At 39.3% G+C, this 16,429-nt stretch overlaps 1 protein-coding gene across 2 annotated transcripts in view; it reads right to left on the bottom strand.

Moving 5' to 3' along the window:
- Positions 1-15,806, bottom strand: part of LOC132906206 (protein phosphatase Slingshot) — a 76,972-nt gene extending 61,166 nt beyond the window's left edge. The window contains exons 1-2 of one of the 2 annotated variants that reach the window (XM_060958175.1): positions 15,587-15,806; positions 9,405-9,460 (exon numbers count right to left, since the gene is read on the bottom strand). In XM_060958175.1, coding sequence (XP_060814158.1) covers positions 9,405-9,460; positions 15,587-15,643 — 113 coding nt within the window. In that variant the 5' untranslated portion in view covers positions 15,644-15,806. Of the gene's footprint in view, positions 1-376; positions 860-9,404; positions 9,461-15,586 lie in introns of those variants that run through there. The other variant, XM_060958174.1, reaches the window with a different exon arrangement.
- Between the last annotated feature and the right edge of the window lie 623 nt (positions 15,807-16,429).

Raw genomic sequence — 16,429 nt, 5'->3', positions numbered from 1 at the left:
TCCATCAAAAAATCCAAGCGAATTTTTCTTATCAAATAAATAATCCCGAAATATTCGGTGATTAGCGTAAGCTTCGATAAACCGATAACTAAATCGAAGATCGCGGCGTTCGGAAACCGCGAAACTGGCTCAGACGTGATCGATACTCGCTGAAATATCGATCTTTCCTCGAACAGTCGTCTCTGCCACGAACAATACACAGTCAATGTCTGCTTTATGGACACATTATTCTATTCACATCGCTGCAGGACGGCATAACGCATTGTTAGAATGCACGCGTTTACAAAGAAACCACTTTTCCTTTCCCATGATTCCCAGTGGACGAAGGAAGGCGAGAAAAAGAAACAAAAATAGAAAAGCATCGCTAGAACTGTACCTGATATACTGGATATATCCATGTCTGGCGTCTTCGAGGAGGAACCCCGGGTTCCGCATCTCGACGCTCTCGAAGACCATCGAGTCAACACATGCCACGAGCCAGCGATCGTAAACCTCTTTCCACGAGTCACGAGATTCGATCATTCGACGAATCTAGACACTGCACACCGATTCACTTCATGGCTCACGGATCCGTTCACAAACGATGCTTCGAGAAGAAGCATCTTACACTATTATCGGAATTCTCGACCATCGCGTGCGAGAAAACTGATCACCAAAAATCCTTCGTTTCGAGTCCATCGGTCGGTAAAGAAGGGATTTGAACGGCGACACTTGGAAATTCGGTGGCGCGAACTACGCGTAGTCAGAATCCGATAAGGGCACGCGATAAAATGAGATACAACAACGTGTTCAAGCAACTGAGAAGGAACAAAACGGAATAGATGTTCACCGTTCAACGTACGCGAAGCAACTGAAGTGCGGAGCGAATCGTGGAACAGTGGGAGTCCGGTTATACCTCCGTCCCCTCACCGCTCCGTCTCACCGCTATTCGCGCCGCAACCGACCCTAACCTAACCTATCGGACCGAAATGCGAGTCGGTCGGTCGATCGAGGAAAGCGTGCAAGTGTGGAAGCATGGAAAACGGAGGGAAGGACGTGTTCCATGGCACCATAACACATTTCCGCCCTCTGTTTACGATTCTCTGTCTATATATCTATATACAATTTCTTTGCGCATGCGTTCCGCTTCTACCTTTGTCCCTTATCTGTTGGTCTCTTATCGTAATTTAGAACAAGTCGAGATATTGCTTGGAAAATAGGGGATACGCTTGCAAAATGTAGATAAAGGGAAATGACACTCGAAGGCAAACAAGAATTACAGCGTCTACAGCGTCAAAAATACATATATTTATTCCCCTATTTCAGGATCCGCCTCGTTCTCGTTGGGATGTCAAAGAACGGCAGATATAGTGAAAATTAAGGAGAATCTAATACGAAATATATTCCAATCTCAAAGAGGTATCGATCTGTAAAGAGCTGACAAAACGAAGAACAATTTTCCAAGTATCGTTACAAATTGTTATGTGTCCTTTATTATTTTTGTGTGTTGATATTTTTATGTTATACGACGGTATAACAATTTCACGTTCAATTAAATATTACACAATACGTAATAGACAGCAAAATCTATATCACGAATCCACAGTATTTTCATCTTGGGTAGATACAAAGGAAGACCTTGAGAATTTTCTGTCATGCGTTTCACCCTCGACGGAACACCGAGATTTCAGATATACGCAACCATAGTCCTTTTTTTTCTCTCTGCTTGTACGTGTGCATATCCATTCACAATCGCAAAAGCTCGTATCTACGAAGGCGTAAACCATCAGCTATATTTTTCTTTTCTCCCGTTTTAAATCTCATCGCCAGACGGTGAGCCGCCAAAAATTTTTACCACCCGATGAACGTAGACAAAGGAGAACTCGTCTGATCGTTAACTCGATCGCTAATCCACTCACCCGTACGACGTCGTCTGCTGCGTTTCCCTCTTTTCTCTCCCCTTGCGCAACCCTTTGCTCTTTCCACGCACAAAGCCATGTAATCGATGACTGCTTATTTTTACACAGTTTGGTGGTTGATCATGGACTTTAATCGCCTTGAAAGACTAGCGAGCCGACGCCAATAGAAAAACGAATAGAAACGAATAGAAACGAAGCGTGTAACTGTCGATCGCTTTGATATTGAATGATAGTTATTAACGTTGCTTTTGATTTATTTGTAATCGTTAAACTGCTTTTTTAACCAAGAAGCTCGCTGCTGTATACAAGATATTAAGAAGAAAACAATGCGCGATTATTTTATGTTATCAAAACTTGAAAATCTTACTCGCAATGAATTGGTGAATCATTGTTTGAAACGAAGAGACCACAACCTTCCAGCGTGGTGTTTCTTACGATCGTATAGACTATAGATGGATTATACAGATTGTCGCGCAATGGATACTGAAATCCTTGGAAAGTGATATCAATTGTCCAGAAATCTAGCGATGCCTACTCCGATTGTGTCAACAAAGAATATATTACGTATATTGAATTTTTCCTTCTGAAACGCGATACGACGTGACGCTCGTATTTGCATAACTTTAACGACAGTATTTGATTTGCAAATCCACGAGGAAATCGGTAAAAATTATTGTATCAAAGCACAAAATATTTAAAATGTACTAAATATTTATTGAACAAAAATATCTAGTGGTAAAGCTATAATTCAACGTTTCAATTTTAAGCTAACTAAGCATCACAATTGTTGAATATCGATACCGCCTCTGGAACATCGTCGACAGGAAATACGCGCGACCTTTCGAACCAGTCAACGAGAAAAATTCGCGTCTGCGATAGAAACATAAATAGCGAGTGTTTTGTGCGTCTCATTACCAAGCCCATTGACAAGTGGGCGATAAACAGAGAGTACAGTGAAGAATCTAACAGCAGCTGCGGCTGCACGAGTCGAAGGTGAATGACCTCTAAAGAGAACTACAAACTAAAAAAATCAATGTATATCCAGCCACGGATGTGTACTTATCGACAGTTCTAGCAAAAATCAAAAACGATAGATACATTGGAAGAATTCTATGCTTTGATAACTTTTACGATTCGGATGGCGTTCGAATAAATCTTCATCTAGCTTACAATTCAAATACAATTTTATGCTTCGTTCGTATCGTAGATATCGCAGAAACTATTTCGATAACGTTAAAAGAAATTTAATCGAATTATCACATACATCGAATACAAACGTTTATTGGATTTTCAAATGAGATGTCACATTCTGTTAACGATTTCACAAATATTTGCGAAATTCGATTGAAATGAAACACCCTGTACGGCTGTCGCTTTCCTCGGTAAGTGTATCTAAATGGCGTAACGGCCGTGTAGACACGCTCCGCATTTTACCGTGCGCATCTTCTGTGCGTTCAGCATCGAGCAAAAACCAGGGAAGAAATGCAGAAAGTGCCATGCATTACGTAAATACTCGGGCACAATAAGATACGCAAGGTGTTATTCTCTCTCGGACACGGTTGTGTTTAGTCTGTTTCACGCAAGTTCGCACGAATCCGCTTTCAGCGATCGTTGCGATGCCCGACGCGTTTTCTGCACGCACAAACCATTACCTCGTTCCTGGCAACGATGCCATTTACGACCAGGGGGCAATTAATGCCGAGAAATCGTCCCGACCGGAGTTACTTCTTTCTCTTCTTCTCCTCCTCCTTCATCTTCTTCTTCTTCTCCTTTTTCTTCTTCTTCTTCTTTTTCTTCTTCTTCTTCTTCTTCTTCTTCTTCTTCTTCTTCTTCTTCTTGTGAATGAGGGGTATCAAACACGCAAAGTTCATTAGTAACCGCGGCTTAGAAAAAGAAAGTCAAACTTAAAGAGGAACCGTATTTTGAAATGTCGCCGATTTTCAAGTGACTTTTTGAATTTGTAATTCGAGAATAATCGGCAATTCGTATAGTGTTCCGATAAGCTAATTAGTCGAATGAAATTCAAAATTTAACTTTATAAAAAAAAGGGAATCCATTGTTTGTATTTGTTTAAGAACTTACCTCGTCATTTAAATGGAAAATGTCAATTTTCATCATTGCTCAGACGACTGATTGGATTAGAATGATATGCTAGTCTAACGACAGCTTCTACGTGCAATGATTAATAACAGCATACCGTGCTTTTTTGTCTCTTCCATGCAGCTAATGCAATATTCAATGCAGTCTGCAGGATTATTCTACGTATTAATTATCGGTGTGTAGATATAGGCTGAGGCGTTTACTCAACGGTACCCAAAGTGTAAACCTTGATAACATCTCGCACAAAAATCTTGTAATTAACGAGACTTTCATCAGTTTAATAGATATACTAACAATTGGACTTAATGATCGCGTAGCATCTACATTTTTTTTATCTTATAAATATTTTATTCTATTACACCATAACGTGACACATGTATGTATATATATATCTTCAGAAATCATCGACAATTTTCAAACGTAATTTACGTTATACACGTTTTCCCACGTACAATTAATAGCTGCACGGCATCTTCGACTTGTTTATCCATTTTTTAAAAATAGAAGCGTTTCGTTCGCTGATACCATGGTTTTCGGCTGTTACTCGGCTACCACTGTATCACGAAACAAACTCATTCCGACACGCAACAGCGATTCTAAATTTAATATGTTTTTCCCCCATGGAGAGCATCAAAGAGCGAAGATACCGCGTAGTACGTACATTTTTTGAATCTATGCTGTTTATTCGTGCAAAGTGGCATCGGTATTGTCCAAGCGGGTATCGTTAACGAAAGAAAAGGTACGCAACGTCCGGCCATTATTCTCAACGAGAGTGGCGGGTCTTTGTTAGTGAAATTTACGAACGACCGAGAATTCCGTTCAAGGTAGACTACCTTGGTCGGCTTCGATATCCAGACGAGTCGTCAGAATTATTCGCAACCTGTGTTTCTCCTTTTCACCTGATGCGAGCGGCACAATGGTCGTTACAAGTGAAAACTCGATATTTCAGCGCGATTGTTCCTCAAATACGAACGCACATGCCTGATTACTCGATCGCTCGAATTTTCCGATCCTTCGAAAATTTGTACAGGTTTCACCCAATAAAGATCATTGATCAAGAAATTATATAGAAAAGCTAAGAAAATGTAACATGTTCCACGGAAAGAAATACAATTTCACCAGAATCGAGTACGATGCTCAGCGATGCTCCGACAACAGGGATTGTGGTGCACTTTCACGTTCCGTATGACCTACCGTCAATTCAATACTCGACCGCAAACTTATTAGCGTCTGCCACGGGAACCCGTTCCTATAAACCGAACGGAGCTTCGTGCGGAGGTTTGTCGTCTTCAAAAGGAAAACTTCCTTCCATTGTTGGCGACGTTTCTTCCGGACGATGGAACTTAATGCAGGATTCAATATTTGCAAGATCGCACGGCATAGATTTTATTGCTCGATAATTATGCTTTCTTTAGTATCAAAGAGTTTCTGTATTTAGAGGCGAACAACATATCTTTTATTGTTCGGTTGATATAGAACTTTAAGCTTTAATCATAGGGACGCAAGTTTGCTTGATCTATACACGAAGAGTACTTGTCTCGAACATCTTTCTTAGAAACTTTCTAACTTTTCCGAGAAACATATACCGAATTTTATCACAGGCCTACATTCTAACTATTCCAAAAGAACTGAGGTCAGATCCCGTTCCTCCTGAGCAAGAGGAGCAGGTTTCACGATAATAAACAGCGCACAAATAATCAGCGTTTTGTTCATTCGCGCCCAAGCCAAATCGAATTACTCTAAAGACAAGTTCAATTATACGTAAAATACTGCCGGCGGGACGATCGTTCGTTTTCGCGCGTCCATAAATCTGTCTCGTTTGTATGTGAGAAGCTCTCTTATATCGAGCTTCTCGTTTCATCTACGATCTACCACGATCTACACACATCGGCCACCTTTGTCGAACCGTTTACGGGGTGTACGTTTTCAGTCTATTAGATCAATCGAGAAATCCGACTCTTTTCTATCTTTGGAAAGGAAGAAATCCAAAGACTATCGTAGGCAAAAAGTGAAATTTTCAGTATTTGAAAAATAAACTTTGCGAAACAAGGATTTCTCGATCCTTCCAAGAACGAATTGAACGTTCGAACTCGTGAAAGATCTAATAAGTAACTTTTTAGTATCCAAATGATCGATAGATTTCGATTAAATGCTTATGTTCATAAATGTAATATCATTTCTCAATCGGTTGCTATTTATCAGCTGCTAGCTATTGAAAATAGGACATCCTGTATATGTACGTTTGCAGAGAGGTGTTCGCCGCTGTATGAATCGTCTGGCATGAATTACATCGCTGTACAATTGTAATTCTCATGTCGTACAAAGTTTTTTCGTCTGACTCGCGTGACACGAGTCTATTTCGAAGAGAATAAGCTCGCGAAAGCAGCCAATGTCAGCGATGATTCTCTTTCCTCCGTGAAGAGGAAACCGTTCCTCTGGCTAGGTCGGACTATTTCGCGTCGTGACCTTTAACTTTAGCCAGGCTAAAGGTCATGTATCTGTTTATAAAACGGTTTCCTAAATGGCTTGGCCAAAAATAGTATGCGAAGCATCGAAGCTGCTAGAAAGTATCATCGATACACGTTTTCGAAATGTAATTTACGTGATTTAAAAATTATTTTTGAAAAGAAAGGACAGAAAGCTATCGCAGCAAAAAGATCTATCGCACAAACATTTACAATCTTCTTCTACTCGAAAGATAGACACCGCTGATGTTAGATTTGCTGATCAAATCGTATCGCACGAGTTTTCGTACTGCGAAGCATCATCCCATCCCTGTGCTATCTCAAATTCTAAAAACGTTTTGTTCCTCGTCGCGGAAGATGTGAGAAACGTCGTCTGGGACAATTGGCCTGATCTCCCAATCTGTGAAAGTGCGTCGCCGTTCACGAAACGAGGAACCTTCATTTCCGGCACCTTTCCTGACTCTCAGAGAGGGTGATGATATTACACGGTCGCGACTTACACAGATTACGCAACTCGCAGCGTAGAAAGTCGAACGATTAAGGCAAGAAAAGAGACGAGCTCGCTTCCACTTCCTGCAAATTAACGAATGTTTACATCGCAAAGACTCAAGGAAGTTCGCACGAGACTTTCCTTAGGAGCTGTGGAGCTGGCTTAATTGAATTATTGCCAGAAGAAGGAAGCCGCGGGGACGAGAAGTCTTTTTCCCAAGAAAGGAACTCGTCTGCCTGATTAAGTAACAGTTCCTTGTCCTGAAATTATTTCCTGAGAACCGAGTTCGCCAACGCTTGCTTTCGATTAATTTGATCCGGCGCGTCGCACCGAGGAAATCGAACGGTGCTTACTTAACCTAAGTACGCTTATCGTTAGACTCCGGATGTTTATGCAAATGGGTAGTTTCATAGAATGCAAATAGGGAAATTAAATCTATATAGAAATTTTCTGTGAAGATTAGAAGATTTCCATGTATAAGAAAGATTAAAAAGAGTCGTAAAAGACTTATGACAAAGACCAGATAATTGGATATGAAATGGCAAACTAAGGGAAGTTTAAAATTGGTATACGAATTGTCTACGTATACGAATATTACAGTAAAATTTGAATAAAACATTACTTATCAAATATCTAAGGATCACTAGGTATCATCAGGTGTCTAAGGGATTCACATAGTCTATGAGAGTCGCATAATACGCCTTTCACCTATACATGGTCGTTGTCAATTATACTTTCCTTTGTTCGTCACTGTGGAATACTTGTGCCAAATTTCAATCAAGCAGATCCGCCAGAAGTAAAAGAGGAAAAAGAGAAAATCACGACTGAATATAAACATCCATCGAAAAATCATTGAAAATGTCGCGTCATACAGATTATCCCGTTTGCACGACAACATTCGCTTCTAGATAGTCAAAAGATGGTTTAGATGGCTTATGCTTGGCAACGAAACGTGCAACCACAAGCCTCGAAGACAGGTTTTAATAAGAAAAAAATGTTGGCGAACGACTAGCCTCTCGGTGCAGCCACTCTGCGTGAATTTCAGCGATGGACAGTACGAGGTAAATTACAGGCACTCCACCAAGCTAAACCTTTTCGAATTAATTGGTCGATCGAATGAAAAATCGAATCGTTTGCTGCATCGTTCGATAAAGATCGACAAGCTGCCGTAATAAACGTAGTATATCCGTTTACTTATTTGAAGGACAAAAACCGCTTTGGACGCAACAGAAGATTCATCTGAAGCTCGATGTTTTGAAAACCGAAAAAGAAGGGATACCGATACAGAAATTTCTCGATATCCAAAGTTCTTTTGGCATGTATGAGGTACAAGAGGAAGAATAGCAGGGAAGACTGTTGACAACTTTAGCGTTCGTATATATCTTATAATACATTTAAGATGAAAACTTCTGGACCCTTGGAAACTGGACCCCTTCGAGGGACTGACCGATTGACAAACGCATTTCGATTCTAACATGTAACCACGGTGCCGGTAGCCAATGACGTTTCGTATCAACTAGAAACAGGTTTAAATCGCTGTACATTTCCACCATCAAATAGAATCTCGAGCAGACCGACCAAGGTCTTATTCTTTGCCGTTATAATTTGCCTTGCGATATAGCGCAGTCGCACGATCAATCGGAAGTGAAATTAACACGTTTCTGGTGTCGGAGCAAACGAATTGACAGAAATACGAGGAGATAAGGTGCTGGTCACGAGTCTGGTCACGATTGTATCAAAGGATTTTTAATACGAACGTTTTTGAGACCAGTCGCGGAGAGACGCGATCGCGAGGAGGCGCGTCAACGGGAGTGGTAAATTCCCGTTACGATTTGACAATCGACGCCACGAACCGATCGATCCCCTATTTCGGTTAGGATAATAGAGGTGGTTTAATTAATATACGCTAGTATAATAGTATAAGATAGTTACGCCGATGCGTAATGTATAAGTTAAGTAGGTGAATGATCGAAGGGTGAAAACCCGGTAAAGAAATATTGACTGCTTTAAATATGATGAACCAGTGAAACATGAAAAAACCCACGTTTCCCCTATTTTTACCAATTTATGGAACAATAAGCATAAGAAACCTCTTCACCCGAAAATGCTTTGTGCCAAATGATAGTGTTAACGGTGAATCGTAAAACCTCGTTTTATGACAGCTCCTTAGGATTATTGCGACCCGCTTAATTCTATGTGTTGATGGCCGCCTCGAATGTAAAGTACCTCACCGGAGGTAACAATGAGAAAGAAATAACGAGATAACGGTTATAAAAGGGGTTTTAAAAGGTTTAAAAAGTTTAACATTATCACATGGAAATATAATACCCTTATTTTGAAAAACGGCATAAAAAGATCCAAAGCACATTCAGGTTACCGTTCTCTAATTGAAAATATATTTGTCTGACAACACGATAATTTTAAACATACTAATTTACGTATAAAACTCACCTTTTACAACTCCTCGCCGCTTCGTCGTCATCTGCTGGCGCACCAGCACCAGAATCCTGAAAAAAGAAACGAAAAATCAAACCTGATTAGTAACAAAGTGCCGCCAGTCTAATAATTTGAAAGTTGTTCATCTGGCAAAGCAACTTTAGTAATCGCTGCTTTTAGAATCTAGAGTCTTTAATTTGATCTGTATACATAATGGAATACAGCGCTTCCTGAATAAAGAGAATATACGCTTCTTGGATCCCTGGCAAAGATAATTGAAACGCGAGCGAAAGGAAAGCCCGAAGAACGTAGCTTTCGTGCTAAAGGCAATTTCGTTCAGGATGTATATCCACCTGTTAAAATAGGACAAATTCCTCCTGTATAGATTCATATATAGGTTTCACCGAATTAAAATTTGTCTATTTTAAAAGAAATTATATTTGTGGATACCAGTAATCTGAGAGCGATATTTATTATGCAGCGACCTAATAGAATTAAGCTAACGTAAATATCACAAGCCAATGAATTGGAAAACTTCCTGATTTACATATTCAACGCTTTAATCAACAATCTCGCGTCATGAAAAAATCCAAGTAGGTATGTACGTTTATTTCAAACGTATATATGTGTCCGTGTTACAGCTGTTTGAATGGCAATAAAAATTCGTAACGGTCGGGTATGTTAATTACAAAAATACTCGTTGGTTATTTTATCAACAAAGGTAAATCTCGACGTCGATGAATGAAACCACACGTGCACTTACACGTGTCCGATGCACACTCGAGTGTGCGTGGTGAAAAAAAAAAAAAGGCAGAACGCCACGCCACCAGCTAAGCACCTGTTAAGGCTGCCTTTGTTAAACGATTTTACGCGTTGTGCCTCAAAGTGCCAACCACTTGCCTTCCGCGGGTCGTTATGCGATAATTCGCGCACCCGCTACAAAGGCTACCGTCACTGATACCAAAGACACGAAGCAGAATTTATTCGAACAAAATTTACGTAAAACGGGCAGAGAGCAAATTATTCTCGACTAAAACCAGTCACCGCTCGCTGCAGATTTCTTGTGGGATTTCAAAGATTCGTTTCGAGATTTCAACGGTTCGAAAGACACGTCAAGCGAAATCGTTTCAAATCTTTTACTTCGAGTCATTTAATTCCATCAATTTTGAAATTCTGTTGTCTGGTGAGATCTAAGAAACACGAAACAAAGTATCGAGTCTCAATCTAAGAGAAAAATTTCAATTCGAATGGGTTAATCAGATATAACGTATCAAACCTGTTAATAAAATATTACAGGGGAACCAAGATACTGTCGCTGTCGAGCATACCACGCAGAAAACGAGCCTTTAAAATCAATAGGCCTGTGTCCCCTGTCGAATCCACCCCCTCTGGACACGTTAGAAAAATGCAACTACCCTTTCGGACGGTGAGTGCACTTCGTAGGCCGCGAAGCATTCAGCGCATGCAAAGTGCATGATGGGAAACGCGAACCCTCTTTCGGCTCCCTTGCTCCAAGGACCCTGCGAGTTAGTCACCCCCCTGAATCTCTCGTTGCATCGCGCAACATTTTCTTCGGTATCGCGTAACGTCGCCCACGAGATTCCAAGGTTCGACGCGTACCAAATCTAAGTTATTCGTTTTAAGACAAACGCCGCAATCAGCTGTATTATCTGTATTAACATCAAATTCCACTATACCCCATCCTCTGTTTATTCCTCGAATTTGAAAGATTCCAAAAATTAGATACAATTGCTTGAATCCAACTACAACAATAGCAATTTGTAATTACGGTTTTTGCCGTACGATGTGCGAGACATTAGTTTTCCTTGAAATAACGGGTAAAACTGTTTCTGAAAGATAAAATGGAAGTGATGTAAACTTTATAAAAAGAAGAAAAACTAGTAATAATAGATAAGTAGATAACAGCGCAAAAATAAAGATATACAATCAATAATGCAATACATGTTCGTTCGAGAACAATCGTAAAACGAGATTCGATAAGAGTGTTTGAAAGGGGACTAAGCTGGAAAGGGAAGCCCTTCGCATCGATGAATTGCAAATAGCGCAAAAGCGATAACTAAAATCACATAACGCAGATGCTCGCAACCCGTTGCGTACAACAACGATCTTGTACTACTTTATGCGAATACCAAATTATTAAAACTACACGCCTAGAACTCTAAATACACCGAGTTATTGAATTATTCGCCTTTATCTTGCCACTTTGATGACGATGACACGTTACAAAAATATGTTGTAATAAAATTCTGTCGTTCTGTCTACCAAAATAATTTGTAACAAAAACAAAAAAAAAAAAGAAACAAAAAAGAAAGAAATATTATAGAAGAAGAAACCGACGAAGCAACGATCAGCGATCAGAATTCGCGTTCACGAAAATGAAGATAAACATCTGGGTTTATGTTTATATGTATCTTGGAATTTCTCGAGGGAATTCATCGTGCGCGATCATGAAGCAACGGTCGCTATTAGCACCGCAGCGCAATTTTCCATCCCTGGCACCACGTTCGCCCTTAGAATAGAATCTTCCGTCCGCTAAAAAGAAAATTACGCCACAGCAAACAGAATCATATCCTGCGGTCTTCTAATCGTAATTTTCAAGCCGAATTGTACGCTGATACGAATGCGATAATATTTACAAAGATATATGCACGTACAACTTTTGAAACATTACCAGGTAAGAAGATCAGAGGAAATATGGTACGAGCGACGCAGTTTTTTGAAAATTCGCTACAAAAATTCTATTTCTTAAAATTGTGATTACAAAGAAAAATTTCAAAGATTTGTTTATTAAGAGATAGCATCGAACAACGTAAACCGGCTAGAAAATGAAATATTACATTCACGTAACGATGGCTTTCAACGACTTAATTTAACACCATTTTCTATATCTAGGCAAAGTATATTTACGATGAATTGTTATTATGTACTGTATACTACCGTGATACGTTGAGTCGACCAAAGTTTTCATATACTTGCGGCGATCGTCCATTTCGTTCTGTCCTGTTTACTTTACGAATCTCTGGGATTAACCGCTTCTTTACGCTCATAGAAACTTTTGTCGGTTTGAAATTCGCAGAAATTCTGAGTACTTTCGAACTGATAAAAACTTTGAGTACTGTACTTTACAACTGGCAGAAACAAGAGCGCTATTTTCCGCTCCATTTATCGTAACTTTCGTTTCACATTGCCATTATCATCTCGCGCAGCTTTTCTCCGTATCAAGTTCGAGTTTATTTCCTAACGAAATAGCAAATGGTGCAAAGTTGGAAGGAAAGAATCGCAAGTACCGCATCTTCGCACAGCTTAACGCAGCTTTTATCTTTCCCGCCCATCCTTGAATCGTATCGATCCTCGAGATCTCTCCGCACCAAGCAAGAGCCCATAAGAGCGGAAGAAAAACCGATAATTTCCAGAGTTACAGCTCGTTTCAGTTGATCAAGTTTATAAGCAAAGAAGGCTCCGCACGTTGCTTCTTCTGCCATGTCGAGAATACCGGACCATAGAACTCTCCATATCTGGATAAGTAAACTGGCTTTGCTGGACAAGAAACGCCACTTGCCATCTCTTTATCAGAGAAATAAAGTACCACAGGGCAGATCCGAACGTTTATCACGTGCTGCTGGAATTTAAATAACCTTAGTCCTGTAATGTCCTGTAATATCTTTAGCACGCGCTTCGAAATATACATAACGTTGGTAATAAAAAATAATCTACATACATCTATATATTTGTAATAAACGGAAGTTTATCAAGATAATTATAGAAAAATGAGCTACGCCTGAAAAGGATGCTTTTGAGAGAAACGATTCCTTCGGGAACTATTTATTATCTTGCTTGGAATTTTTTTAATTGAACTTACGATACAACAAAAAATATAATTAAATTTTTAAAATGAAACAGCAGGGAAGATGATACAAGACAAGAGGTTAAAGACAGTGTCCAGACATTAGCTCTTGAGACGGCCATCTCAGAAACACTGAACAATAGGTCCACTTCGAAAGACACACTCCCAGACATTTTCTACATTCGTGTTTACTTTCTTCGCAATGTGCAATAATCAATAATGCATTACACGTGAAGTTTTCGTCCAAACTATCTCTAGAAATACAAATATTTCCTTATGACAAACAGAGATACACGCTAATTGACGGGTTTACACGGTAAACGATGCAGTTTTAGTGAAAAAGAATATAATGTCATGTTGAATGTAGTGTTAAAAGTTAAAGTCGTAAATTTCTCGGGATTAGTAGGCACCCAATCAACTTCAAATTCACTTCGCAGGAAGCCGATCATTGTGAATCGAAGCAAACGCGAAATATGGAAAGAACGTTCGATCGTAGCAACAAGACATTGGTGAAACATGTTATTGTTGATATAGACGACACATGCAAATTTTCACTCGAATTACTAGAAAATCCTATAACAATCTGTTTGCAATAATCATAAAGTGCCTCGTAGGAAAATTTATCTCGTTCGTTATTTAATACGTTGCAATTACTTAATTACTTAATATCTAACGCGATATACCAGTTGCATAACGATTAAATAGAATAGGATCCGAAATACTTCTCCGTTATTTTTCGCAAGAAGCAATCCCTATCAAAGGTATTAATTAAATTTCGTTTCGTTTTCTTTCGTCAAACAGCTGTTCAATGTGGCAGAAAAGCTCGCTTGTCTTCCGATCGCATCGTGGAAAAAACTAATCGTCGAAAGAACCGCCCGTTTCCAAACCAAATCAGGATAGACGAACAAACCAGTAGGAGGCTCGTGATTGGTCATCGTTGAAGCTGACAAAATGCAAGATTTTGCGAAATGCAGACTCTACCCGTTTCAGCAAAATCATTCTACCGGTGGAAGGAAACGCACTCGTCACGGCACTCGTTTTCGAATAGGAGATACGTATACGCTGGGACCACGTGTTCCTTTCGCTCTCTTTTTCAACTTTCTTTCGTCGCACGATGTCATTGTCGTAGCGAGTTCTAAATAGACTAAGACAGTCACCATCATCGCGACGCCACCACTGCTGACTCCGGTGTACGCGAGTGTCACAGTCACGAGTCACAAACAATCGGTGACATTGCGACGCGACGCGATAAACCCTGATGATGCGGGGGTACGTTGCTCGAAAAGCGGAACAGAAACTAAGAAGCCTTTTTTGCTCGTGGAAAGCATAGTTTGAAATTTTGATTATTAACCATTAAAGACTATCGTAGCTGAAATTTCATTCACAAGAGGAGAATTAATTTTATTTTAACATTATCGTCCCTCGATACCATCGCAATCTTATTCGTAACTCCTACAAGCAATAACTTTTCTGCTTTTCATCTAATAATATGCGGTCGATCGAAAGTAAAAATTTACACTCCCCAAGATATGTAAAAATAGCTAGCCTATGAAAAAACATACGTTTTTTTTTTTTTTTTGGAAATGCGATGTTTATGTTTGGTTTATATATACATAGAAAGATTAGTAGTTGTAAAAGATGTTAAAGTTTATCCATGGGTATAACCCATGTGATTCGTATTATGCGGTTTGTATAGCCCGTGTTATACAAATTCGTTCGCTATATTTCCATTCTTAGTTCTATTAAAAATCTATCTATTTTTTCTCATGAAACGAAACGCAAAGATCTTAATGCAACTAGATTTGCAAGCGCGTCTAAAGAATCATGTAATCGCACACGATTGAAAAAGATACAAAGATACAAGGTACGATAATAAGTCACGCATGAAACGAGTCATTTTGTGCAATTAATTGATATAGATTTCCAGGAACCATAGTCTATGATACGAACATGTGTGACTCTAGCGAATTAGATAAGTGACGATTAACCACGTACTCGTGCGGTGTTGCGTTGTAGTCTTTGGTCGCGGGAGGGAAACGTCAAAACAACTCTTTGTTTACCGCAGACATAGTTTATCTATGGCTATAAGCTTCCCTCGCTTACCGTCACTACGTATATCGAGCAGAGAACATGGAATTTTCACAATTCCCTTTTTCAATCGGCTATCAATACGCCAAATAAGGAAAGGCTGTTCGAACAGACCCGAACGATCTCTAATGCATTTGGGACACGGTATTTCGAACAGCGATAATGGTAAATTTCAAAACAATACATTCCCAGTAAAAATTGACAGCAGCTATCGACAAAGACGCACAGAAGCAAGAAAACTTACCGAACTCTGCGGGGAATTGGATATACTTGGAGACCGTTGCACGGTGACCAACGCCATGATAAGGACCTGCCACGTTGTTGAGATGTTGGAGACAACACTCACTGTCACTATGCACACACGTAAAAACGGTCGGATCGTTTGAACCACGGAAAAACGATCATTTTTCACGCACTTCTAACGGCATCACGCTCGCGGCAGCCATATTCGATACGGTCTAACGTAGCGGCCAGTCTACGCATGCGTCTAGCCACGGCGTGCGCACACCCGCGATTTTCCTTATCATACAATGACGTCATAGTCATGGACTACACATTTTCATTTAAGTATAAAGTATGATAAACTTACCTCGAAATTATAAAATTAAAATCATAAATAAACCTAAACCCGTAGCTTCGTCGGAATCTGATTTCATTGAATGATGTTACTTATTTTTAACGTATACAGTATAAGCATGTAAAAATTACAAACATCGAATGATCGTCTTTTCAAACCTTTCTTGTGATCATATAATTCTGAATTAATTTATACTTCATTTCAATATTATTCTCTTAAAGGTTATAAAACAAAGTATATTTATACGATTCTTTATTCTCCATACTTTCTATAACATTTCTTGTAAATACTGACAAATTTATATTTGCTACGTTTACATTTATTTATGGCTATAATTATATTTGAGAAAAGATATTTCTATATATATATATATATATATATGCGTAGACTGGCCGTTATATATTATATATATTATCGATATCTTATCGATATATCTCATCTCTATCGATATCGATAACTTCGATATCTTATAAAAATATGTGGATTATATATTATATATATATTTATATA

This window comes from Bombus pascuorum, chromosome 4 (assembly GCF_905332965.1).
Source record: "Bombus pascuorum chromosome 4, iyBomPasc1.1, whole genome shotgun sequence".
In the NCBI taxonomy this organism is placed as follows: Eukaryota; Metazoa; Arthropoda; class Insecta; order Hymenoptera; family Apidae; genus Bombus; species Bombus pascuorum.
The sequence above is the reverse complement of the archived record's forward strand: the minus strand, read 5'-3'. Positions and strand labels throughout refer to the sequence as shown.